At 48.2% G+C, this 27,709-nt stretch overlaps 1 protein-coding gene and 1 long non-coding RNA gene across 5 annotated transcripts in view; one reads left to right on the top strand and one right to left on the bottom strand.

The window, feature by feature from the left end:
• BACE2 (beta-secretase 2) overlaps positions 1–7,352 on the bottom strand; it is a 114,768-nt gene extending 107,416 nt beyond the window's left edge. The window contains exon 1 of one of the 3 annotated variants that reach the window (XM_082458822.1): positions 6,548–7,352. In XM_082458822.1, coding sequence (XP_082314948.1) covers positions 6,548–6,847 — 300 coding nt within the window. In that variant the 5' untranslated portion in view covers positions 6,848–7,352. The remainder of the gene's footprint in view (positions 1–6,547) is intronic. The other 2 variants (XM_082458821.1, XM_082458820.1) reach the window with 2 other exon arrangements.
• On the top strand, positions 117–27,458 carry LOC309659294. Of its 2 annotated transcripts, XR_014262720.1 has the most exons (5): positions 117–6,580; positions 11,027–11,106; positions 12,177–12,477; positions 23,284–24,373; positions 25,513–27,458. It is a non-coding gene; the product is annotated as an uncharacterized lncRNA (long non-coding RNA). The 2 variants fall into 2 exon arrangements; XR_014262719.1 differs by lacking the exon at positions 11,027–11,106 and having other exon boundaries at positions 12,221–12,477; positions 24,260–24,373.
• The last annotated feature ends 251 nt before the right edge of the window (positions 27,459–27,709 follow it).

Here is a 27,709-nt window from a genome sequence, read left to right as displayed (position 1 = left end):
AGACCTGCCTGCTCCTTGGTGGCTTGTCTGATTGGGGAAAGCTAATGAATTTCCCCAGGAGGCAGCTTGATGTAGCAAAAAGGGCTCTGGAGAAAAGGGCTCTAGATGCCCCTCTGGGGCTTGGAGTCCACGCCCCCCTTCACAAAGCAGCAGCTTCCCTTCTGGCAGTGTATCCTGCCTTGAAAGGGGGTCAGACCTGATTACCCTGCCCTCCCTAGGCTACCTGGAAAACTTTTTGATTCAGTGCTTTCCACCCTTTTTCCCCACGGTGCCCCCTTCTGAGGGGGCTGCCTTGTGGGTGGATCTCTTGGGTTTCTGGCAGGGGGTTTGCAGGGCAGACAAACTGAAGTAGTTCTCAGCCCACTGCCAAGAAGTGCATTTATCCAGCACGGGGCTGGGGAGGGCTGGAGGTGCGCAGGGTCCTTGGGAGGGCCGGGTATAAATCCTCCCCCCGTGTGTCCTCAGTCTAGTGTGAAATGGAGGGAGAGGTTTTCCACTGCCCTTTATGGCTCGCGGGCACGATGAAGCCGGCCCAGGGCATCACGCCTTTACACTGAAGGCAGTCCTCTTCATCTTCCTAAAATGGCAGGGCTGAGACTGTGTGTTTCTAGGTACTGATATATGATGCGCTGTATAATAAAACTAGGAAACGTCCAACCTGAGACCTGTGCGGGGTAGCAAGCATTAACTCAGAATCAAACCTACGAGTTTTGTTTCCTTCCTGTGGTGATGTCGGCTCTCCAAGAGTCGCTTTACCTCTTTGAGAATTCCAAGAGCAAAAAAGCGACTTTTTTATTGAGTACGATAGGCAAAAAAAATCAAATAGTCCATCTGGGCCAGGAGAGGATGAAGGGGAGCCCCATGAAAGCCGGTCCAACCAGGCATCACACACACATTCTCCACAGCCCGGGAAACTGGCCCAGAATATGGGACACACACCCTAACTCACACCGTACCCCTCAGTATCCCTGCACAAGGCACAGAAGCCGAGGTGGGCCGTCCACCTGCCTCACAGGTGGGTTCTGTTTTCCAGGTGGTATCCGTTGTCACTAACAAACAATGAGGTCCTCTGTCAACATTCAGCCTGGGCTGGGCAAGCAGAACAGAGTGAGTGCAAGGAGGAACCTGTGACAGATGGCAGGGGAGCCAAGTGTAAGGAGAAGGCCCTTTGTTAGTCCTAAAAGGAGGCTCTTAGGCTCGAGGGAGAAGTGCCTTGCTCACCATCAGACGGGACCCAACGCCTACCCCTGCTGCCCTCTGCTTGGGGCTGGGGCGAGAGTCCAAAGCCACCAACCCCGGTCCTCAGCCCAGGTGGACCCTGAATCCAGGGCCAGAGGCTTGACCTGCTCCATTCAGTGTCTGGGATATAAAATAAACCCCAGGGCGTGCTGGCCCACACCCCGAGGAAGGGAAAATGCCGCCTCTGAATTCCTCTCCTCAGCTCTGACACAGCCCACCCTGGAGGAGAAATCCCTCTCGCAATGGCTCACCTTGACCTTTCCCTTTTGGTTTTAGTTAGAACGGGGTCAGCAATCATTCTAGGAGGAAACAGGAAGCCCAGAGGAGGTCAAGCCACCTACCGACAACAAAGGAAGTCAGGCAGAAGTCAAGAAAATGCCGGAGATTCTTGAGGGGAAAAGGCGTGTGTTTCATATCAAACAGATTCCATTGAAAAGGGGTGACAGATGCCTTACAAAGTCTTTAAAACATGAAACAAGCTTTCAACATGAGTATTTGTGAGTCATAGGTATTTAAATACCAGTGATCTGAGCTTGTCTAAGTGGGCTTTTCCCAAGTTATGCAATAATTGCAGCAATTCTAGAATGAATGCAACACGACAAAAGACATTTTAAAAATTTAAGTGATTACTCTCTAGTGAGGAAACCGGTACCGAAATACAGAAAATAACCCAAACCCTCCCTTCCCCGACCCCCGGCCCTGTCCCCAGCACAATATCTTGTCACAGACTCTGTGTCACACAACACCAAAACCACCATGTGCTGCTGCCTTTGATGAAAATTACACTTGAATTCCAAATTAAAATTATCGGCAATTAAAAGATGGGATAGAATGAAAGAAAAACAATCCACAGAATGATAAACTTAGAATGAACTTGTTATGGGTTAATTGTGTCCCCCCGAACCCTGCCAAAAAAAAGGGATGCTGAAGTCCTAAACCCCAGTTCCTGTCTTGATACGAGAGCCTTCAGAAGGAGCGCAGCCCCACAGACACCTTGGCTTTGGACTCCTGGCCTCCAGAACTGTGACAGAGTATGTTTCTATTGTTTTAAGTCACCTAGTTTGTGGTCATTCATTACATCAGTTGCAGGAAACTAAGAAGAACTTAAAAGATCTTCAGCCAATGGGGAAAAGGAAGCATGGGGAGGTTGTCACCTGCCCATCATCAAGTATGTAATGCCACTAGGATCTGGGACCCTGCAGTGGGTCCAGGACGCTTCCCACTACCCCCAAGTCATTCACAGATAAATAAAGATGGTTCTTTAAGAAAAAAAGTCACTGCGACTCAAATAGCAGCATGCAGAGCGGTGAAGTGCTTAGACTGTGGACTGGGGCAGACCTGATGGATAAGCCCACTCAGGCACTCATCAGTGTGACTTGGGACAAATGACTTGGCCTCTCTGAGCCTCAGTTTCCCCATCTGAAAACCAAGTCAATTAACTATACGTACTTCAGCATGTACATGCTGTTGTGAAGAGAAAATGAAGTGATCCAGGCAAAACGCTTAGCATGGTGTCCAGAACCCGATAAGCCCGAAATCAAGGTTATAGCTATTAATACACAGTTGTTAACGATTTCTCAGACTCTGTCTCTCCAAGTTGTTTGGAGCGGATTCCTTGGCTTGGCCTTTCACAGTCCTCCATAATAAAGCCTTTGATGTTGGATTATTGCTCCAAAGCTCAGGAAGGGCACCTTTCCCCTGAAAGGAGCTAGTGGGAACTGAGCTTTGACTTTCTGGCTCTTTCCATCCCAGTGATCCATTCTTTCTTCATTGTCTTTAGTCGTTTACCATCTCAATTTTTTCCATCAAATGTCTTCTTGCTGACCCTTTTTCAGCCTCCCCTGCAGTGAGCTTAATGTAATTTGAGGACACTGAGTGGCTTATTCTGAAAAAGACAAACTTTTAAATTGTATATGACAGATACATATCTTCAATCCAAAATCTTCCAGATAACTGTGTACTAAGAAGCAAGTAAGCCCACGTGCCATGATTAAAATGTGAGCCCCCCCAAATAATTCGTTAGCTCTTTACATACGTTCCAATGTTTAAATCCGATACTCATTTTGCTGTCTGTTTTATCTCTATTAGTGGAGATGACAGAAAATCTTTCAACAGAAACCCCAAAAGACTTTTTGAAGCCATTACCAGGTATATAGCCTCGGACCTTCATCTTCTTCTTCAGTTGGATTTATTGTGTTAGCGTGGAAGTCTTTTTTTAAAAAAAATAATGGAAATTGCTGTAATTATAATCACTTTAGAACACCATTATTATTATTAATAAGACCAAATTACATGGTTCAAGCAGCTGCTGGTTCTCCACTGTTAGAGAGAAGTCACATAATGGTATCAGAGCCTCGGCACTCATCTCCATGCCAACGTGAGGCAGCTCACACACGGCCTTCCAGGCGCATGACTGTGATGTCTTGAAGGGTGTCAGGCAGAACGAGGGACTCCCGTTCTTGATTAAAGCATTCAGGGAATGAGCACATTTCCAAGAGTTGCCTTTCCCATGGGAGAGCAGGGATGGTGGGGCTCTGGTTCCTGTTGAATCTTCCCACACGTTCTCTCCTATGCACACCTGGATCCAATTATTCATGATGCTGAGCCTTGAGCTTTGCCTGGAAGGAAGGGGACTCAATGGAGGGAACGGCAGGGGCTGGGAGAGTCCAGTGTGTGTCACGTGTTAAGTTCCTAATACCTTGGGGTGTACGGTTCAGGGATCTCTGGCTGAAAAGGGTGATATGATAGGAGGCCAAAAACCAAAGAAAAGAAGTCAGAAGGGAGGAAGGGAAGGGACCAGGTATCTGCCAGGTCATTGAGAACTTGGGTTTTGGAGTCCAGCTGCCTGGGTTCAACTTCTGGTGCTTTCCTTTTTTCTTGTCCCGTTGCCCTGGGAAAGTCATTCAACCTCTCCAAGTTTCAGTTGTCCCATCCCCTAAATCGGGGTAAGAACTTGGAGCTGTTGTGAGGATTTCCTGCAATGGCACATGTAAGGCACACGGCACAGTGCTAGCCAAAAGGGGAGCCCTCCACACTAGCTATGACTATTATTTAATTTTCAAAAGATTCTTGATTATTTACTGCTTGAATGTACAATTCCATTTTTCTCTCCACCTAAGCAAGTTTTATTTTAGGCTTCAGAGAATCAGCAGAGAACATATGCATGACTCTTGGCGATTAACAGAGCAGGAAAAAACTTCCTTCAAGTTCAGAAGTCACCCTATGGCTGCCCCCTCTTGCCTGCTGCAAATACCTGGCCGGTGGTCGGAGATGTTTCAGGGGGAGGTAGGCAAGAAATGAATCCTGATGCACTCGTCATTAACACCTGAGAGTTTACAGTAGGCATTTGGAAAGCGCACACATGAATTCTGCTATAAAGCAGCTTATTACTAAATCAGGCCAAGAAGGAGGCACAGAATATTTCACTTCCCGTCAAATGTAAAAATTAAATCTGGATTGTTAAAAACAGCCCTCCCTGGAAACATGCGAATGTGTAACTGAGAACTAACCTTGAATGAACTATTTCCTTGGCCAAGGTAAAGATATCAGCATAAGATACTCAATACATTCTTGTTAATTCATTAAACTTCATTATTTTAGAGTAAAGGTCATTGGATTAATTAATAAAGACAAACTATTATTTAGGAAAGTTGTTTGTTTTTTTGCAAGCCCAAGAGAAATATTTTCTCGTTCTTCTAGATGCTTTTTTCCCTTCCCCTCTTCTCTGGAGGAAGACAGGAGTCAGGACCCAAACTGCCCAAATTTACTTTACTTTAGTTGAGAGAATTCCCTTCCACTCAAAACATCAAGGCACGCATTTTCCAAGTGGTGAATGATTTAAGGCCTGGTTCCAAAAGATTATCCTTAGGCCACAAAAAGAAGTTCATACTATCTCATGAAATCTTGTGAAAAGTGAAATGCACCAGGTTCTCACCACCAGCGCGTGTTCTCACATGGTGGCTTTTACCAGCTCCAACCTCTTGTCAAGTTAAGCTTCCTCAGCTGACTCTCTCCCCCCCGCCCCCCGCCCCGCCCTCCCCCTGCTCTCCAGCCACCATCCACCCGAGGAGATGCCAAAGACAGCACTTAGATGAAAGGCAACCAGAATCAAAGTTTTGAGCCGAAATACATTTTTGAAGGCTTTTCTTTTTTAAACTAATTAAACAAGTATAGAAGTTAGTCAGTAGAGTTTCTTTTTTTAAAGAGATTAGCATGGCATGTCTTTCCTCTTAAGAAAGTCTTGAATAATTTAATTAGAATTACACCAAAGTCATGAGTATGTGCTATTTATGGGGGAATCATGGCTGAATTAAAACCCAAATGACAATGTTAAAAATAAAGTATCTTCAGACACCGTATTCAACGGATAAGAGAAACTTGACTTCAACGCACAGATTAGGTAGTTTGGAAGGAGGAGGGAGGCCAAACCAACGCCTGGGATTTTGTTTTTCTTAGGATGACCGGGCCTGGGCACATTTGTTTCTTGCTACAAAAAGTGCTAATAATTGAAAATAAGGGTAAGATCACTGTTTGATTTTATTTTTATTTTGTCACCGGGAGACTTCTTGGTCCCCGGAAGCCTGGCTCAGCGTATATTTTTTTTTCCCAGTCCCTTTACTGCATTTAACACGTTCGCCACACGTGTGTAGACTCTTTGATCGGCGCAGAGGGGCTGAGCAGCAGGGCCAGCCCGGAGGAAGCTGACCAGCCAACTCCGAGAGAGGAAAGTGGAGTTGGGGAGACGCTGCTCCCTCCGCGGGCAGTCGGCGAGCGAGCCTCCTTGGACAGGGTTGCTTTGAGCTGAGATAAAGCAAGAATCCCTTTGAAAGGGTACTACGCCTGTGGAGGCCGTCCACGAGCCTCCTTAGCGACGAGACAGCGCGGGGGTAGGGGCGGGAGTATTAACGCTCAGTGATTCCCCCGGTAACAGCAGTATCGCTCCCTGGGCCCACCGCCAGGTCTCCTCGCTGAAAAGACGCGTCGCTCGCCAGAAGGCAATCCCATTAGAGGCAAGTTACAGGTCTCTCGCCTCGCAGCCACACGGAGAGGGAGAGCTTAACAAGTTCCGAAGCGCTTGCACACACCCCCGGCTGCGCCCGGGGCAGGACTGCCACCGCTCCGCACCCCGAGTGCGCGCGCCCCGGCTCCCGGCCCGGAGCCCCTCTGCGTCCCCAAGATCTGCTCTCCGGGGACAGCTGCTGTTTTGGGGGCGACGCTAAGCTGCGTGGAGGCACAGCTGGGTGATCCCAAGAGCCCCCGGCTGCAGGGCGCCCGGTCCGAGCAGGCTGGCGAGCGCGCACCGACCTACCTTCTGCGGGGGCGTCCCGATCAGCATCTCCAGGTAGTAGCCGCGGCCAGAGTCCCCCTGCAGGTTATCCACCATGGCCAAGAAGTTGGCTGCACCCCCGGCGGGCTCCAGGGCGAGCGCCAGGCCGTCCGCGCGGGGCTCGGCGGGGGGTCCGGGCCCAGGGGTGGGCGCCGCCCCGCGGCTGCTGGCCGATGCCACCCGGAGAGGCAGCGTGAAAGGCGCGGGGGCCGGCGCCGGGGCCGCGCGCAGCAGCCACTGGGCCAGCAGCGGCAGCAGCAGCGCCCGGGCCAGCGCGCCCATGCCCGCGGCGGGGCTCGGGGGGCGCGCCTGGCCGGGCCCGTCCCGTCCGGCGACAGCGGCTCAGCGACTCTGCGGCGCGCTGGGCTGCGGGGTCGGGCTGGGCGCGCAGCGGGGCCGCCGGCGGCGGCGGCGGGCGGGAGGAGGACCGGGGAGGAGGTGCGGCAGGAGGAGGAGGCGCCGGAGCCGCCCCAGCCCGCGCCAAGTTAAGCAAGTTGGTCGCCGCTGCCCCCTCTGGCGGGCAGCGGCTGCCCCGCAAGGGCCGGGCCCCTCCCCCCTCCCCGGCCAAGGTCAAAGCGAGGCGCGGGGTCCGCCCGGGTCCACCCAGGCCTCCCCTGTTCACCCTCGCTCGTCTCGGGCCGCGCCTCTTCCCCGGGAAACTCGAGTCCCCAGTTTCCTCGGAACGCGCCCCGGCTGCCACGGCCAACGGATGTGACGAGACTCATCGGATACCAGGGGGGAAAGTTTCGGGAACCCTTAAAGGGGCAGCGAGGGCCTGAACTGGCTCCCTGGCCGCGCGCGCCCGGCTGCCCCGCCGGTGCTCCCTGGCCCCCTAGTGGCGGGGACTTCCAGGGGTGACGTGGGGGTCAGCGGGAAGCGTAGGGAAACGCAGAAAAGCCGCGAGCATCTCTAGGAGTGAAAGAGTCTGCGCCTCCCCTCGCCAAGTACGTCCCCGCAGCCCTGCAACCCCCACCCCCCGCTGGGGTCCTTCTGCTTCTCGGGGCCTCTCCTGTGCCCACCCCCTCCACCCCCGTTCCTGCCCATTCCCCGTCCCCACTTCGGGGGCCCCTTAGTGATTTTGAAGAGGTCTGAGTGGAGGCTGGGAGAGGCAAGGGTTGCGGGAAGCCCGGGGAGGACGCGAGAGCCTTGGAGACTTCTCTCTAGAAATCTGGGGGAGGTAGGGGGCTTGGCTGCTGTAGCTGCACCAGCCTCGGTTCTCCCTTTGCGCCCACCGTTTGAGCCGGGGAGGTGGCATCCGCAGCTGGCATTGAGCCTGGGCTTCTCCGCCCCCTGCTCGATCGTAATGCAGATGCGATGCTGCCAGTAGCTGCTCCTTCACCTGCCCCAGGACTCCCTCAGTCCACCCAGCAAGTTGCAGTCATCATCCAAAATCAGGGCCATAGAATTTACAGCTCTGCCTCCATTCCCCCCACCCCCACCCCTTCCCGCTTCCCCCGGGCTCTCCGCGGATTATCTAATTAATACTTGTTTAGCCACAAGACACCAAGACCCAGAAATGCATTCAGTAATGCGAGCCACGAGGGTTATTATTTTATTTTAGATACGAAACGCAGGGGGGACAATTCCATAAGCTAAAGTCCATCGATTTCTACGGAAACAAGGAGTAGAAAACTCTACCTCCTCCAGCTGAATTGCGTTGGCTGTTTAAAAAAAAACAAGCAAGCCCATCTTCAAACAGCGGGGAGGTTGGAGGAAAGCTTCCCTCCTCCTTGCAGTTTCCAGTTACTTCTACTCAAGATTTGATTTTTATTGCTGTCTTCCCAATTTTAGAATCAGGTCTAGCTCTGCAAGGGACCCTTATGTCAGAGATCTTCAGCTGTATTGATTTTCAGATGGCTTTAACTGTAAATCACATTTCCCCAAACTATATCCCAACTTTAACAAATCCCCAGCCACACAGAGGAAGGCCTGGTTGGGTCCCGTGATATAACCTCAGCTGATATTCCCCATAAATCTGCATAGTTATGCCAGAACTATTACATTCATATATTCACATTTAGAATTCAAGGTTGTAGAAGAAGTGTAATATTTTTAAAAAATGGTTATTTATACTCCTCAATGTCCAGTCTTGAGGGGTTTCCGAAGACATCCGACAGCTCTCAGAAGATTGTAACCTTGGAAAAAGCCCATGAAATTTATTAAGGACATTGACATATGTGCTACATGACATATAAGTTGCAACATTAGAGACATTTGCTCTAGTAATTAAACAGCACAAGAGAAGTTTTTAAAAATCCAGTCTAATTAAGGTTTGTCCTTCAGGAAACTCCTGACTCCATCTAGTATGAGTGTTCATGAGCTTTTCATTTTAAGAGGGCTGGTTTAGGTTTGTGAGTAAACAAGTGCAGTAAGGTATAGTCACAGAGAAACTTGTGCAGTTTTAATGGAGGGCAGAGCTGCCGCATCAGAAAATGATGCAGGCAGAAGGGACACCATCTGATGACCGTACCCTTTGTGGTCTCTGTTTTGATGAATGGTCTTAGAGTTCTTGATCCCTACTCAGAACTATGGTGCTGGCTGGATTTGGGAAACAATCATTTAACCTCCCAGGTGTTTTAACTGAAATCATATGTGGCAGTCTTCCCGTTGGCCGGCTTCGGGTTTCTTTTACAGCATCCTTGAAGGGCTTCTCCAAGAAAGAAGCCACTTTCCATGGTGTTGGTGACCGATGCAGTGGGGAGGGAGGAGGTGACCCCCTCACTCCTTGATAGCAGCCCCGCATCCTCTCCAGACTGGCCCATGCTCCCTCACCGCACCCATAGCCTACCCCCCTCCTCCCCTCCCCCTCCTTCTCCCCCCTTCTCCTCCGCCTCCTCCCCTTCCTCCCTCCAGCCTGAGCACCTCCATTTTCACCCATACACTCCCTTGGTCCATTCAGGAAAACCAAAGCCCTACAGTGAGACGGGCCCTCCCTCCTTGCAAAGAGCAAACACCATCATCGTGTCCCTGGACAGCAGGAGGTGAGGAAGGGTCTCACCCTCCAGCCCAAGGAGCTCACCAGGGATTCCTTCCAGGAATACGAGGCACGCTTGGCCAGAAAGCTTGTCATTGATGCTTATGTTGATGTTCCCTGGCTCTGACGAATAGCTCTGAGTTCCTTTTATACCAGCAGTTCTCAGACTTTTTGGTCTCAGACCCCCTTTACACTCTTAAAAATTGAGGACCCCCAAAGAGCTTTTGTTTATGTGGATCATATCTATCAATAGTCAGCAAATGAGGAAACAGAACTGAGACATTTTAACAATATGTAGTAATTCATGTAAAAATCATAATAACAAACCCATCACACAGCAACATCAATAACATTTTAATGACAACTAACTTCTGAGAAAAATTAGGAGTGACATTATTTTGCACTTTTGCAAATTTCTCTCTGCCTTAATAGGAGGCAGCTGGATTCTCATCCGCTTCTACGGTACATTCAGTCTATTACGAAGTCTCTAGAAAATTCTGCCAACAGGCAGGAGAGAATGAACGTGAACAAGGCAAATAACATTTTTGTATTATCATAAAAAGAGTTTTGAGCTAAAGGACCCCCTGAAGGGTCAGACCACACTTTGAGAACTGTTGTTTTGCACTAGCTTTCTTTGGTTTCTATGTTTGCATCTTAAGTCCTTTTCAACATACAAAGAGTCCTTTGTACCAGGCACTGTGTCAACTGGGAGGAAAAGGCAAAATAAGAGCTGGTCCTTAAGTTTGCACACTAGATCGAGGGGCACTTTTCTTTTATCCTAGCGGCAGCCCCCCCCCCTCCAAGACTTAGCAGGAGGGGGACCCAGGCCACCTGCAGCCCAGAGGAAGCTTGTGGATTTATCTCTTCATTCTCCTGCAGCTTCATTTCCCACCTGCCCCCAGGCTCCTTCTCAGCAACTTATGAAAGTTTAAGTGAAAGGCTCCTCTTCTCTCGCTTTTTAAACCTGTCCTGATCCTGCCCTTCTGCGGCTACTGCTTCTGACGCCCCTCCCACTGAAAATGCTGCCTGCACCCCTCATCCCAACTTCCTCCCCTCCCCCACTCACTCCTCACCTACAACTCCCCGCCCACACACTGACAGGCTCTGTCCCTGTGGACAATCCTCCATCCTTATCCCTACCCACCCCCTTGGCAGCATTGCACACTGGGCTCTTCATCCACGCCTGGCATTTTCAAGCCTGACTCTTCCTGCCTGCGCCTTGAGGCAGGGCTCCAGAATTGCTAGTTTTCAAAGCTTCCAGGAGAATCTGGAATTTGAGCCTGGGAGAAATGAGATAAAATGTCAGGTTGAAGAGGCTCAGTGCCCTCATAATCCTGAATTGATTTGGAAATTTCAGGATGCATCCCTGAGGTCTTTCATATTTTAAAAAAACGATTCCTTGCTGTGTTGACTGAAAAGACCTAGAAAAAGTGAGCATCCCCAGTGCCTGAATTAGGGTTTCTAAATATCATTTCCCTCTACACCAGGTCTCCTTGGAGAAGGCTGACTCCAGGCTTGGAACAGAAACCCAACAAGATGACCCTGGGACATTTTGTCATACCAGAAAGTAAGGATGTTAGCAAAGATTCCTGAGGTCCTATCAAGAGCTGGGGCAGAGCTGCAACAATTTAAACATCATTAAAAGTAGTAATTGCAATGGCTCAGAACACTTCAATTATGTTGAAACTTATTCGTTCATAATGTTCTTTTAAAAAGTCCATTGTTTATCTTTGAAGAATGCTAAGGAACCCAATTCATTGTTTTTAAAAACTGGCAGAGAAAGGAAAAGAATCAAGCATGTATTGTCTTGACTTTCTTGTACAAACCATGCCTCAGTGGAACCAAATAACTGATGAAGGGAAATTTCTCTTTATAAAAGTATTGCAGCTAATAAGTGAAGGAATGATTGAATTAGACTGTTGTCATTCTGCAGCCCCTAAAGAATTAATGGATCTAGGCACTGGGCATACACAGCTGATAACACCACACAGCATTCCGTGCCTCCTGATGGAAGGCCACCATGCTGCCTGTGAAATGTTCTGGTCAAAACATCAAACCTGAATCTGATTAAGCCTCTAGACCACAGGTTGGCAAACCATATCCTGGGAGCCAGATCTGGCCTGCTGCCTGTTTTGGTAAATAAGGCTTTGTTGAAACACAGCCACACCTATTTGCTGAAGTAGTTGCAACAGAGACTGTATGGCCCTTAAAACCTAAAATATTTACTGCCTAACCCTTTATAGACAAAGTCTGCCAACCCTGTTCTAGATCACAAGAGTCCCAAGACCCTTATCAATCAACTGCAATTTAGGGACTTTATCTGGATCCTGATTTGAACATATTGAAAAAGTTACTTATGAGACAGAGACATTTGAACACTAGTTGGATGATGTTGTGGAGTTATTAACATTTTAGATGTAATAATGGCGTGTGTGTGTGTGTGTGTGTGTGTGTGTGTGTGTGTGTGGAGAGTTCTCATCTAGTGGGGGCATATGCTGCAGTGTTTACGAATGAAATGAGGTTTGTTTCAAAATAATATGGGTTGGTGGGGAAAGTACCAGGCAGGGTTCTCAGTGAAATAGATAATCCTAATAACTAACCCTATCCACAGGCATCATTATTATTCCCATTTTACAGATGACAACCGAGGTACAGATTCAAAATCTGAGCTCTGATTTCAGATCCTGTGCTGTTCGTCATGGGGCTTGGGCCACCCCTTTGATGTGGATTTTCTAAAGATCACAGGATGGTCGAGCTGGGAAGGACCTCCAGAGGAACACCTGCCGAGGAGAGCCTACCAACAGCGTCCACGGATCCACATCGCTCCTTTAAAAGACATATGTTAAGTGCCCCTCTGTGTCAGATGCCACATTACAGCCAGAGCCACATGGACCAATAAGACCAGACAGCCCCTTCCATCAGAGACCACAGACAGACTGTAAGTATACTTCTTTTTTGGAGACACCACTCCAGCTTCTGGGTGGAGGAGAGTTGGGAGCGGTGAGCCTGGAGACGGAGACCAATTTGGAGGTCATGGCAGGAGTCCATGAGGAAGATGGCAATGGGCACTGAAAAGGAGGGTTTAGCATTTCATGTTGAGAAGTTAAACCTGCGCAACATAGGGAAGAAGGATGATAGGGCTCACGTTAGGACACAGTATACAGACATCTGTGTTATCATTGCTTCTGTCTGCCCATGGCTGGTGCCCGTCAACCTTCAGAGCTGAGCCACAAATCCCATCTCACCTTGATCCTCAAACAGTGGGAGGCGGGGGTGGCGGATGTCCCTGTTTATGAGGGGACGTTGAGGGACAGGAGCACTGATCTCCCACCACATCCTGGACGCTCTTAGCTCTAACTCACATCCTCTGACCTATTCTCCGAGGTGGGCATCCTGTGCTCAGGCCATGGAGGAGGGCACCCAGGCAGAGTCGAAGGTCAGCCTGAGATCACGGCCAGTAAATAGCCAACCTGATATGAATCCGGTCCATAAACTGCCCAAGCCTGTGTTCTTTTTCCTAAACCATGTTGCCTTCTTTATTTTTTTTAATTTTATTGAAGTATAATTGATTTACAAGGTTGTGTTAATTTCTGCCGTACAGCAAAGTGATTCAGTTATACATATATATACATTTTTAAAAAATATTCTTTTCCATTATGGTTTATCACAGGATATTGAATATAGTTCCCTGTGCTCTACAGTAGGCCCTTGTTGTTTATCCATTCTATATATACTAGTTTGCATCTGCTGATCCCAAACTCCCAATCCTTCCCTCCCCCTCCCCCCCCTTGGCAACCACAAGTCTGTTCTCTATGTCTGTGAGTCTGTTTCTGTTTTGTAGATATGCTCATTTGTGTCATATTTTAGATTCCACATATAAGTGATATCATACGGTATTTGTTTTTCTCTTTCTGACTTCGCTTAGTATGATAATCTCTAGGTCCATCCATGTTGCTGCAAATGTCATTATTTTATACATTGTCTTCTTAAAATGACTCATCAGGCAGATCTTGGGACACAGGGAAGTAAGGGCTCACTTCCGACTTCCTTATACCAACCTTCCCTCATGCATTTAAAACAGGTCATGGCTTTACAGAAAGCCATGTACACTTTAAGGAACACATCACTTGGATAAATAAGGCCCATCAGTATTATATTACATCAGCTGGGTTCCACCTAGGCAAGGCTCTACCTAGAAAAGTAGGCTGCCAGACTCGTGGAGGTTTCCAAATGTTTGTCCACTGCCAGCCCTGCTCTTTGAATGAGTGCAGAGGTAACAGCCAAAGGAAGGCACAAAGACTCTGAGCCCAGAGACCTGGGATCAACTTCTGCCACAGACCACTGGAACGTCCTCAGACAACTTTCTTCTGCTCCCTGAGCCTTGGATTCTAAGGAAACACCCTCCTCCAGGGGCGTGTTTTCATCGAATCAGCATGAATGGTGCCCCCTGGAGTTGTGTATCAGTGTGGTTTTGCTTACTTTATTAGGCTCCCTTGATTCTCTTTGTTCACATTGTAACTGCTCCAAAGCCAGGATGCAGATGCTAGTCACCTGAAAAGGCATGCATTTGGTTATGATTCCTGTGCCATGAGTGGAAACCACTGTCCTTGGCATTTCAGTTGCCAAACCACTTAAGGATCATTTGAGAAAGGTGTATGAGTCTTGGGATTGTCTAAAACTTTCTGCTGTTAACGTTCAGAAAGCCCAGCATAAGTGCTTGCAAAAAGGTGTCAGGGGCTGGGGGATTCCTGGGGACCACAGTAGGAAACCCCTGTGGTGGCAGGATAATGGTCCCCTAAAGATGTCCATGTCCTTGTCCCTGGAACCTGTGAATAAGTTACCTTATATGACAGAAGGGACTTTGCAAACCTGATTAAATTAAGGCCCTTGAGCTTGGGGGAACAACCTGGATTATCCCAATTTCCTAGCTGTGGTCAGAGGGAGCCATGATTACAGAAGAACTGTCAGAAAGATGCAATGTTGCTGGCTTCAGAGAGGGAGGAGGGGGGGCCACAAGCCAAGGAATTCAGGTGACCTGAGAAAGTTGTAAAGGCAAGGAAATATTCTCCTTCAGAGGCACCAGAAAGGAAAGCAGCCCTGTTGGCACCTTGCTTTTAGCCCAGTGAGATCCAAGTCAGACTCTGTGACCTTTAGAAGTTTAAGATAATAAAATTCATGCTGTTTTAAGCCACCAAGTTTGTGGTCATTTGTTACAGCAGCAATAGGAAATTAACACACCACTCTTAGGAAACTGTATCACTTCATACTTTAATGGCACAGAGATTGATATTGTAGGGGAAAACACAGATATTGATGACTGTGAGTCCAGAAAGGATTCAGGAGAGTTGGCTGGAGTATGAAAAATTTTAAGAATAACTTACCAACTTATTTCACCTATATTTTATGTCTATACAGCAATACCTAAATTGGGCCGAAAACCTCTTTTCTAGGCATTAAACAAAATACCTAAGTGCTAAGAAAGTATCGTATAATGATTTAACTGTAACATTTTTTTTTTTTCTCAGTGGTGCATGAAATAGTGGTTCTTTCCGCTGAGGTGTGCATCTTACTATGATTAGAGTTGGTGAAATTGACAACACTTGTGGAAGTCTTTGCTACATAGTAGCCACTCAAGAGATGCTGTACCTTTCCGGAAAATATTGTCTTGGATTTCAAGACTCGGTCCCCTTGGCTGTGTATATCTGGGATTTGGGGGAGTGCCCACCTTCACTGTCACTCGACTCTAGGGTGTGGTTGGGATGCCCTCTCTCCCACTCTGCAACTTCGCTGCTCTTTCCCATTACACTAGGAACGGTTTCCATTTCTCATTCAAGAGACCGGGACTCCTTTGGTTATGATGGCACAGGTGAGAGGGTGGAATCTTCGCCACATTCAGCGAAGCTCTGGAGTTCAGAGGTCCTTCAAGTTCGGTGACTTTTACATCATCGTAATTAATTAATATTCGTGCCAATGCAGGCAGAGTCCTTGAGTGGTGAAATCAGAAGTGGGTTGCCGGCCACAGACCGACTCATTCTCTGCACGAATGTCTTCTTTAATGTGCTGTTTTTACTTCGGTCACCGTCTGAAAGACTTAATCGCTTCCCTTTCCTGGTAGAAGTCTGGAGGAAGACAAATTCAAGCTAGCGCCTGCAAAAGCATCTGTTTTGACAGGGGCCATTTAGAGAATGGGGCTGTCTTTTATGTGGATTTATGAGTTTGTGGGAGGAAAAAAGTAAAAGCATGAAGAAGGGAGGGAGTGAAGGAGAAAGAATAAGGAAAAAAGGGCAGGAGAAAATGTGAGTCAGACTGCAGTGGGTGTGGGGAACGGCTGGGAAACCGCATCATCTACCCCTCCCCCTCCCAGCAGATTCCCGTGCCCAGTGGAGTTTCAGAGCCCCTGGCTGGTCCAGTTTAAATCAGATCAGCTTCATCTCGCACAGGAGAAGAAAGCAACATGGGCCCCAGAAACCACCCTCTCTCTCAAGCTCGGGGCACAGAATGCCCTCCCTACTGCCCTCCCCCGCAAGCTCAGGGTGCAGCAGCCCATGTGAGACATTGGGGTGGGGCTGGAGGAGTGAAGGCAAAGGACCCCAAGAGGCAAATAATCAGAAAGGCCCTTCGTCTCCAAAAAGCAGCTAACCCTGGCACTTGACCTCAGATTGCCCCCATGGGTGGCCTGCTGTGTGATGTGGGACACCTGGTCTGGCAAGGTCCTAGCAGACAGTGGGGACCCAGAGGGCAGTGCTGCATTTCCTTGTAGGATGCCATTGTCAAAGGTGGGAGCAGGGCTCCAGGCAGCAGTGGAATGCCCAAGCATGCCCAGCCTCTGCCCTGAGCTCCCAGGCCCTTGTCTTGACACTGCAGAGACACCAATAAAATCCCACCAGCAGAGACGCTGGAAATGGGGTGGGCAAACCCAGAGCAGTTATGGGAGAACTCATTAAAAATCTCAGAAATTCCACCAGAGCGTCACATGTAGGGTGACTGTCCAGCTGTGGCCTGCAGACTCAAGGACCCCCTAGGCACTGCCCATCCCCCATCCCCGGCTCAAAATGGCACCACCCCCTGCACCCTGGTTCTTAGGTCTGGGCACCTGCGCCCATCCTGCCCCTGCTCCATCCCCAAGAGGAAGCACATCAGCTGACACCCGGCCCACATCCCATTCTCTCCTCTTCCAAGGAGAGGAGAGCTTCCCTCCCACTAAACTGGCTACAGAGAGCTTGCACTACTACCAAGATTCATCAGTCTTAGCTTTTACTTCCCAATACGTGCAGACAGTGAGAAGTTCCCAGACACACGAGGAGAGCCAGCAGCTGAAGGGGAGCCACTGATCGGAGGGGGCAGTGGAGAACTTAACACAGAATTCTAAGGCTTTTTTCCTGAGGGAAATTTCAGGAGCTATTCTAAGACGGAAATAAGAGCTTTTACTGTTAAAAAAAAAAAATGCAAGTGGAGCTCAAAAAAGAATTCTTGGAGATAAAAACATAATTTTTGAGAATAAAAGAAAAACTCAGGCAGTACATGGCAAAAGGGGCAGAGCTGAAATCTGAGGTGTAAATGAGCGGCTCAATGTAGGTCAGGGAATGGTTGGCAGCCCCAGAGTAAAGAGATGAAGAGGTGGGGACCACGAAAGGATAGATTTATGGGGAAGGGGATCTAGGGGACTTTCACTGTCATGTCACAAGTTTCAGGAAGGTAGAACTGAAATGATGGAGGAGAAGCAAAGACTAAAGATACAAACATTCCTTGAGCTAAAGACATCAGATAAAAAATCCTCACCAAATACTGGGTGCAATTATTGAAAAGGACACTCAGGAATTTCAATGATAAAGAGGAAATTGTGTAAACTGTGTGTCTGGCTGGCAGGTGAGTGTCTCCAGAAGACTGAATGGCGGTAGAACAACCAATCCGAGGTGAACGGGGCTGGTCCCAGTGTGAGCAGCTTTTGGCAGGAAAGAGCTCTCTGCTCCAGGCCCCTCTGTCTTGTCACTAACCTTAAACTAGGCACCCCCATACTCTACTCATCTTAGACTGGAGCGCACTTTTCAAATCTTTTGCTCACGCAATACTTTGCCTAACTTTTGGATTCTTTCTGTAGATCAGAGAAGTAGAAATGAAGAATAAGTAATTAACAGATGGCCAGATCTCTTCCCTAGCTGCCCCTTCAGTAGTCTCACGAACAAACTGAAGGAACAAGATAGCATCTAAAGAAAGACCACAAGGAGTCAACAAGCTTGCACACAGTGGGGGACGGTGATCACTCTGACCCCCCATCTCAATGATTAACTGAGATTACTTCCGTTTCCCCCCACTTTTTTAATTAATTAATTAATTAATTAATTAATTAATTAATTAATTTATGGCTGTGTTGGGTCTTCGTTGCTGCGCGCAGGCTTTTCTCTAGTTGTGGCGAGCGGGGTCTACTCTTCATTGAGGTGCGCTGGCTTCTTATTGCGGTGGCTTGTCTTGTTGCGGAGCACGGGCTCTAGGCACGTGGGCTTCAGTAGTTGTGGCACACGGGCTTCAGTAGTTGTGGCTCACGGGCTTAGTTGCTCCGCGGCATGTGGGATCTTCCCGGACCAGGGCTCGAACCCGTGTCCCCTGCACTGGCAGGCGGATTCTTAACCACTGTGCCACCAGGGCAGCCCCCCACCCCCATCCCGCTTTTTTTAAAGATTTTTTTCTGATGTGGACCATTCTTTAAAGTCTTTATTGAATTTGTTACAATACTGCTTCTGGTTTATGTTTTGGTGTTTTGGCCATGAGGCATGTGGGATCTTAGCTCCCCGACCAGGGGTCAAACCCGCACCCGCTGCATTGGAAGGCAAAGTCTTAACCACTGGACCACCAGGGAAGTCCCCCCTTGTTTCCCTTTAAAAGCTTTCATGGCCGAGCAGAATCTTCGGGGGTGCTTTTTGGGAGACACTGAGTCTACCATCCCCCCAGATTGCTGTCTTTCTGATTAAAAGCAAGCTTCCTTTCTACCTACCTTTGCCTCTCTCGAAGATTGATGTTTGAGCGGTAAGCAGCGGGACCTGTCGGTAACACCAGGATTCTCTTTCCTTTGGGAGGGAGCAGGGAGTGCGGTGTGCCTTCCTGTGCCATTTCTGAAAAAGATCTTAACTCGTGAAATACATCAACCAAACGGAAAAAATGAATTAGAAGGAGGAATTCAAGAAAAGGAAGGCGCAGTGTATAAGAGACAGTGACCAGTGATACAGTAACACTCAGAGCTGAATCTGAACAGCTGTTGAGAATAGGACTGAAAGGCTTAACGCAATTGTTGAGGAAGGATTCTTGAAGCAGAGGAGGCAGGATGTGAAAAAATAAAACCGCTCAACAACCGAGAACCCAGTGTCCTGATTATTTCGCCAAGCTCTTTCATTTAGGCGGGGAGGGGTAGGGTGGGGATGAGGGGGAAGGGGTCTGGCCTGGGTTAGGGTGGAGATGGTGGGAGGGAGTGTGGGAAGGGTTACTTGAGGAGAGAGGGGAGATGCCCCGGGTCCCACAACAAGGACTGAATCCTGACGCAGGATCCACTACTGTGTCCCATCTTCACACTGCCTTACCTTCCTTATCTGTAAAATGGGAGGGAAAACCCACTTCACTGGAGACGATGAAATTAGTACATAACAAATGCCAATCACTTCATCCAGAGCAAGCACATTTTAATTGCTTGATAGTCACTAGCTTTTATTTTAATGAATAACAATGATTATTATTATTGATGTGATAGAAAAATACAGGTTCAACCATGTTTAAACATTTTTTGTTTTTAATTTAAAAACGTAGAACTTCATTTATGCCATTATAAAAACTTACCAGAAACCCTTTCAACGTATACTCTGGGTTTGGAATATTGACACTCCTGCCCTGGTGACAAACCTGTGCCCCATGGCGTCCTGTGGAGGAAATCCCTTTCTAAAGACCTGGGGCAGGCGGGTGTGGTGCCCTGTCCCTGAGTGAGCCAGGCAGGTGGACCTGGCCAGGCTGACTGGCTTGGGTTGGGTCTGGAGGATGGAGTTTGTTTGCTTTTTTCTGGGAAGTTGGGGCCTCTCCCCCTCAGGTGGCTGGCGGCCAAGCCTACAGCCAACAAGAAAGCACCTGAAAAAGAAAGTCACAAGACACTTCTGCCTCCGGGCAAAAAGCAGGATGTGGACCTGTGTACAGAGTGAGATGGTAACTATTCGTTTTTCAACCACAAGAATAGGATTTGAATCACAAGCCAACAGTGCACTCAGGAGCTCCCTTCAGCCAGCCAAACTCCTGCAAAGGGCCTTACTTCCCTGCATGAAGAGGAGAAAAGGTCAAGAGCGACCTCTCCCACACAGCTGGGGGCCAGGTGTTCTCACCTGGGTTACCCTCCCATAAGAGTCACTCAGGGGTTTAGGTCAGGGAGGGTGGATCCAGAGCTGTCAGTACTGGACTTCGGGGCTTCCTGGAGGCTTGGGGGATGAGGACCTCTGGCGAAACTTGTCTTCTTGGGAAGTGTTTAAAGCCAGACAATCACCATTATAATAGTTACTAATCATCAGCCGCCATATGCCAGGCTTTTACACACTTTATCTCATTGAATCCTTAAGCAACAGTGGGCAGTGAACATTATCACCCCCAGTTTACAGGTGAGGCAATGGAGACCCCGACAAGTTAAGGAACTCGCCACATGGCAGGTGGAGAGGATGTTGGCCCCCGGGCTGGAGTAACAGATTCATTGCATAGCTTCAGGAAGAATTTGAGGGCAATATATTTCCTTAGGCTTTTCTTTCATCAATACCTGTAGATTAGTTCCATCTGAGTGAAGCTTTTATTTGGTTTTGAAAGAAACTACTCTTAACGCATCTGAAGTTTATCAGGGTGTCTGGAACCAAGCTCTCCCCACCTCCACCCTGTGAAATGGAGGCAACCTTGCCTTATCGAGTCTTGAAGGCTGGTGGCTTTCTATTTACGAATGAGGGTGGTGAACTTGCCTTTCTGCTTGGGGATGTGATGGCTGCAACGGCTTTCTTTTTCGAGCTCTTTGCGATAACCTTGGGCTGGGGCATTTTGTACTCGAAGCTCAAGGCTAAATAAATAAGCTCCTATCCTTGGGTCTTGTTTTCACCACATTGGACATTGAACTTCATGGAGTCCCTTGATGAAAACCAAGCATGAACCCTAGGGACGATCTTGCACAACCCAGGAAGGACAATCAAGGGTATGAAAATGATCTTTGGCTCTGAGCCCCAGCAGGGAGTTGGTGAGTTCTCAGGTCCCATCTGACCTGGGCCCTCAGAAGCGTTGGATTCAGGGCTGACCTTTCCACTTTCACTCTTTTTTCTACTGATGTCTCTGCCATCTCTCCCCTGCTTTTCCTCTATTCTCCCTGTTCTCTCCTTCTCAGGTTCTGGTTCCTCCCTCCCCAGCCCTTTAGTGTTGGAGATCCGGGGTACCGTCCTTGGTCCACTCCTGTGCCCTTGGGGTCTCACCCAGATCATGGCTTGAAATATCACGTCAGTTTTCAGTACCAGATCAGCCCTCTCCTCGACTCCCAACACTAGGGTTCTAGAGCCTCTGCCTCCTTGACAATCCACTGGGATTTTTAATAGACATCCCAAGTTCAACATGATCAAAACGAACTTCTGCTTTATTACCCTTCCCCTCCACCCCTCCCCCAAACCATCTACATGCTGTGTTCTCCACCTCAGTTAATACCCCACCCGTTCTTCTAGTTGTTCAGAACACAAATTCAGGAGACACCCTTGATTTTTCTTTCCCTCACACCCCACGTGCATGCATCAGGAATCATCTGACTCCACCTTCCAAATTTATGAGAAACTGACCACCCACTTCGCATTCCTCCACTTCTCCCTGGTCTGGGCCACCATCATCTCCCACCTGCCCTAGCCTCCCAGCTGGTCTCCTGGCTGTCACACCTGTCCTCGTAGTCTGTTCTCTGCCCAGCTGCCACAGTGACCTTGTTAAAATACGTCACATCGTGTCACTCCTCTGTTCAAACCTCTGCAATGGTTCCCAGGGGCTCACGTCTTACAGTTGACTTGCGAGGCCCTCTAGGGAGGCCCCTCCTCCTGGAAACCTCGGGGCATCCAGCCTCATTGCTAGTCCAGGGAATGCTCAGATGTGCTGCACCCTTAGGGCTCTTTGTTGCCTGTTCCTTCTGGAGTGTTCTCCCTCTGGACAGCTTCACACTGCACGCCCTCACCTCCTTCAAGCCCTTGCTCAGAGGCTACCTCTCTATTCCCAGTCACAACCAGCCCCTTCTCCCCAGACTGGCCCAGGTGCTCCCCGACCCTTGCCTGCCTCTACTTTTTTGTCTTCCAGCCTTCCTTTCTTTTCCCTCCATCCCCTCCTCTTCCTCTCTCCCTCCTCTCCATCCCTCCTTCAGTTCCCCCCTCCCTCCCTTCCTTCCTCCTTCTTTCTCTCTTCCCATAGCACTTGTCACTTTATAACAAACCAGACAAATGAATCACTCATTCTGTTTGCTCTTTACTGCTCACTGTCTATCTCCCTACGTACCCCCCTCCCACCACTCATAAACTCCACATGGGCAGCAATCTTTGCCTATTTTGTTTGTTAACATATCTCAAATGCCTAGGATGGAGGTTGGCATGCTGTAAGTACTCAGTGCATATTTGCGGGAGGAAGGAAGGAAGGAAGGAAGGAAGGAAGGAAGGGAGGGAGGGAGGAAGGAGGGAAGGAAAGAATTGAAAGAGTCCCACGATTGCCCCCAGGGCCCCTCTTCCTTCCTAGAGTCCCAGCATGTCCTACAGCCTGTGTAGCCCTTAAAAATTCTCCTGGCTGATGTGGTTCCTGACGCCATGGGCTGCACTCGGGACACTGCTGGGGTCACCTCTGCTCTGCTGGTCACTCTCCAGTGATATTGCTCTCGTGAGTGGGAGGCTGTGTTAGTTCTTAGTTGAGCTGAATTGTCTACTAAGCTATGAAAATGGCGGTGCCTTGGGCCCAAGACATGTGGTTGTAACCCACTCTTCATCTTCTCCTGGGCGGGAGACACTCCGGGTGCAGACCAAAAGAAACATCTATCAAGGAAAGGCTAGAAGTAAACAACAAAGTCCTACTGTATGGCACAGGGAACCATATTCAATATCTTGTAATAAACTGTAATGGAAACTATGTATAACTGAATCACTTTGCGGCATACCAGAAACTAACACAACATTGTAAATCAACTAGACTTCAATAAAAATAAATATTAAAGGAAAGGCTAGAAGAACAAAGTGAGGACATCAAAATTCTTGTTTGGTTTCTGCCGATATTAACAAGAATATCCTAGTAAATAAAACTTTGATTAAAAATGATATCATGGGGGTTTAAGTCATTTTCAAGTGAGTGGGGACTGAAGCTTCTAATTCTTGGCAAAAGATTGATGAGATAATTTTTCATCATTTCTGTCACTAAATATTTAGGATATATATAACTCCTCTCACACATGTCATGTAAACCCAGTTGATTCCCAGAATATATGTATGTTAAACACTTTTCTAAGGCATGATTCTTTTAAGTCCATTTATTTCTTACACCTATTTCCCATGTTATACAGTTTTGCACTAAAATGCATTTAAAAAAGTCATTGTGATATGTTCCCTCTATACCAACTTTAATGAGAGTTTTTATCATGAATGGATGTTGAATTTTGTCAAATGCTTTTTCCATGTCCATTGAAATGATCATGTGGTTTTTATCCTTCCTTTTGTTAATGTGGTGTATCACATTGATTGATTTGCAGATATTGAACCATCTTTGCATCCCTGGAATAAATATATATATATACAATGGAATATAACTCAGCCATAAAAATGAATGAAATTCTGCCATTTACAACAACATGGATGGACCTAGAGGGTATTATGCTTAGTAAAATAAGTCAGACAGAGAAAGACAAATACCTTATGTTACCACATATGGAATCTAAAAAAAAAAAACACAAACAAATGAATATAACAAAACAGAAGCAGACAGATATAGAGAACAAACTGGTGGCTCCCAGTGGAGAGAGGGAAGAGAGGAGGGGCAAGATAGGGGTAGGGGATTAAGACATACAAAATACTATGTATAAAATAAATAAACTACAAGTGTATGTTGTACAGCACAGGGAACATAGCCAATATTTGATAACAACTTTAAATGGAGTATAATCTATAAAAACTTTGAATCACTATGTTGTACATCTGAAACTAATATAATATTGTAAGTCAATTATACTTCAGTAAAAAAAGAAGTCACTGTGTTGTTTTGGAGTTCAGATTCATAAACTCTGAAATAGTGTTAATGTGAGTAGATCTGGATATGGACATAGTAAATGGTTTTCAATTATACTTCTAGCCAGAGACAACACAGTAAGATGTTGGATTTGGCCCCAACTCTATATGCTGGGAAATTCTGCTGGGGAGGAAATCAAAGAGGAAAATGGAAACATGTTACATTGTACTTGGAGCCATGTGTGGTCTGGTTATCTTTCCCATACATGGTCTGGCTGGTCCCCTCTCTTTCCTTCTTTCCTTCTCTCTTTCTTTTTCTCTCTTTATTCCTCCCTCCCTCCCTCCCTCCCTTCCTTCCTTCCTTTCTCTCTTTCTCTCTTTCTCTCTCTATCTTCCTCCCTCCCTTTCTCTCTTTGTCTTTCTCTCTTCCTCCCTCCCTTCCTTCTTCCTTTTGAACTTGTTGCTTTCTGAGGTTCACTTTCATGGGTATCTCCTATCAACCAGGCCGACTGACCCTGGAACCTCAGGACCGAGCATCTGAAGTAGAGCAGAGAACCTGCCCAGGAGACCAGCTTGGGAGGCTGGTTAACATTTATTGGGAACTCACTGTGTACACAGGTATAGACGCTTTACTTTTATTAAGTTGTTTATAAACAATCAACCCTGTTTCACAGAAGAAGAAACTAGGGTGCAAAACGGTTAGGGCAGGAGCCTGGAGAGTAAGTGGTGGGTAGGTAACTGGGATGAGATGATTTTTCATTTGAGGGTATTTTGCAAAACGTAAAACCCTATACAAACCTAAAGGAAGCCTCAGGGCTTTGTTACTTGTGCGTCTCTAGAGGAGAGGAAGGATAGATTATTCCAATGCCTGAATACAATATTGTACTGCAAGAATATTTTACAATATTAAAATAAGAATATTGCAGGGCACAGTTAACAATATCATTAAGGGCTTCTCTGCAACTCTTTGGAGCTCTGGCTTCCTGACAGGAGCTTTACACGCATCCTAACTCTCACATCATCGTGTCTTATGGTGAGGAGATCTGGGATCCGGGGTCAGTTACCCACCAACCAGTACTCACCTCCCTCCATCTGGTTGCCCAGAGTGATCTGGGTGGGCTTTCCTGACAGCAGTTCAAACAGGGCTCTGCCCATCCTCCTGTTTGGGGAGCGCCAACAAGTCCTAACACACTTGGAAGGCTCCCCGACCACCCCAGTCCACAGTGACCCCTGCCCTCTGCCATCACACACACCGCATACGGCACACGCGCACACACACACCCTCTCTCTACACACACACACACACCCTACACACACACACACACACACACACACAAGCAAACAGACCACCTATTGATGGCTCATAAGCCACAAGCGCCTGGGCATCTGCTCTCGTGGGCACAGGTTTCTCCTGGGCCTGCCCAGCACAGAGTCCTCTAGAACAAAGGAAAGAGGGTTCTGCCCAGAGCAGCAGCTGAGACGGGCTGCCATGAACCTCTCGGGGCACTGGGGATGTGGTTTGGAACCCAAGGGTCCTAATCTTGGGGGACTCTGCAGGCTCTCCAGGGGGACAGTCCCCTACCTGAGAAGCCGTGCATTTGCCCTGCAGAGGAGGGGTTCGGTCACAGCCCCCTCTGTGCCCTGACCCCTGTCCCCCCTCCACACACCCCCTTCCAGCCAAGGCAGCTCAGTCAGGGAACTCGTGTGAAACGCCCTGTGTGTGAGGAAAATGAACAGTGTTGCTTATCCCATGATAGGAGTTTATACACCTGGGAGCACATTGTGTCTGCAAATAATTCTCTTTCCTAATCAATGGACAGAGGTTTGGAAGATCCCGCGGGCTTGGCAGTTCTCAGCCATCGCCAGCACCTTCTCTTAAGCATGTAGGTTTGGGCTCCAGGGCAGAAGGGATTAGCCTGGGTCTTGTCTGCAATCCACTTTCACAGCTGAAGAAATCGTTGAAAACAGTTCAAGTAACACCTGGGCGAGTTGATAATCAGGTCCCTCTTGGGAAATCCCTTGGGGGCAAATGCTCACTTTCTCCAGGGCCCCCTGCTTATGTGGGCAGGGAGACTGTGCCTGGCGTTCCTTTTAAGAATATAAATGTGGATTTCAGATCCATTGGAATCCGTTCAGTCCCTGGTTGCTTTTTCCTCTCCCTGAATCAAACTTTTTTTTTCCTGTCTAGAATATTTTGAAAAAAAAAAAAAAGAAGAAAGAAAAGGCCCAAGTTGGTCTGTCTGCTGTGTGCCTGCCTGTTTGTAGCTGAGTCAATGAATCCCTCTTTGTTCGCTGCTACAAACCCCGCTTTGATCTCCCCCTGTCTCGTGTCCGTGTGTAACACTGTACCAGGTAATGAAAAGGTTTTTCTTGTGTTTCCGTTCTTTGTTTTCAAGGAACAACAGAGAGGGGGTATTTCCAGACTAGTGAGTACATTCCCAGAAGCAAGTGGCTGAGGAAGTGAATGCTGTAGAATGGAGTGGAGTTGAAGAAACCGCATCTCTTATTTAGCTGCTTATTTTCTTTTTTCCCCAAATGGTGACCTACCAAGCTCCTCATTACCAGGGTCAATTTCTGTCCTCAGAGACTTGCTTCCTGAGGAGATGGACTTCCAGATCGTCTCAGGATGGAGCCAGTTGGGACAGGACAGCCCTGGGGGGCCGTTCCCTAGCACAGTTCGCAGGAATGAGGTCCGTCAGGCCAGTGTTGTCCACACCCTGCTCCCAGAGACCTCATTTGCTTGGTTTAACACCTGGCTCAGAGCCATCTGGAAATACCAGTTTTACCACACTAATTAATTAATAATCCAGGGCTGTGACTTCCCTGCTCAGCGGGACCATGATGGAGAAGAAGAATAAGGGTGCTTTCAGGAGAGACACCCGCTCTGGGGAGCCCTGGCAGCCTTTCCCACCCCCCGCCCAGGAATGTGTCCACAAGTCCTCAGCTCCTGGGGCGGGGGGCGTGTCAGCTGTCCCTGCCGCCCTCTCAGGTGTCACCTGCTTCACAATCCTCTCCTGATGAGGTGCTCCAGGACATAAAGGGGACACTGCGTGCAGCCAGCAGAGTCACATCCATGGAAAGCAGACGTGAGAACCAGGACAAGGTTTGGCAGCTGCTTTGGTCTCAAAGATCAGGAAGGAAGTCGGGCAAACATCTAGTCTCAGGACCCTGACCTAATGGCTGGACAGTGTCCGCTGAGGATGGACACGTGTCTCAGAACATGCTATGTTTCATGACCTTCACTGGGCCAGGGGGGCCAGATGCTCCTGTCCGATGCCCAGGGCTGCCCTGCTCAGGAGCAGCTGGAGTCCTGTCGGGGCGAGGATAATGGTATCCATCAGGGGCCGGGGAGAGGCCCTCTCCTGCCCAGGGAACCTCTGTGCTCTCTGCCCCCGTCGTTCCTTTCCACCTTCCTCCCTCTCATGGCTATCATCCCGTCCCCCCCACCCCTCGTCATTCCTTAGCCTCCAGCGGTGTTGGAACCTCCCTTCGGTGGCACTCAGAACTGGCCACGTGCTACTTCCCAGTTCACACGGCCAGTGACACCAGCAACAACTTTCCAGAGTTCAAAGAAGGTCTCAGCTTCACCACGTCCTCTGCGCCTCACGATAGCCACGTGAAAATGGGTAGACTCTGGATTATCTTTCTAAAGAGGCATTTATTAGGTTTTATAATAAACAGTTTGCTGTTTTCAGACATCACATATTTGAAGAAACGTTTTTTGGTCGTTGATCAGTGTCTAATAAAGCTCTTCAGGGGGCTATACGATCTACAGCATATCATCACCATCACAAAACCTAGGAGTAGAAAGTGAATATCATGACGCCAAGTATGCTAATGTTCTCTTTATTTCAGGGGAAGAATAAGTACCTTGCGTTTTTACAGTGATTTACGTTTAAAAAAATCCTCATTCAATTGGATTGTCTCAGCAATCTTTCCAGGGGTCGGGGGCAA

This window comes from Balaenoptera physalus, assembly GCF_965194825.1.
Source record: "Balaenoptera physalus genome assembly, chromosome: 4".
Lineage (NCBI taxonomy): Eukaryota > Metazoa > Chordata > Mammalia > Artiodactyla > Balaenopteridae > Balaenoptera > Balaenoptera physalus.
This window is presented reverse-complemented; position numbering and strand designations above follow the sequence as displayed.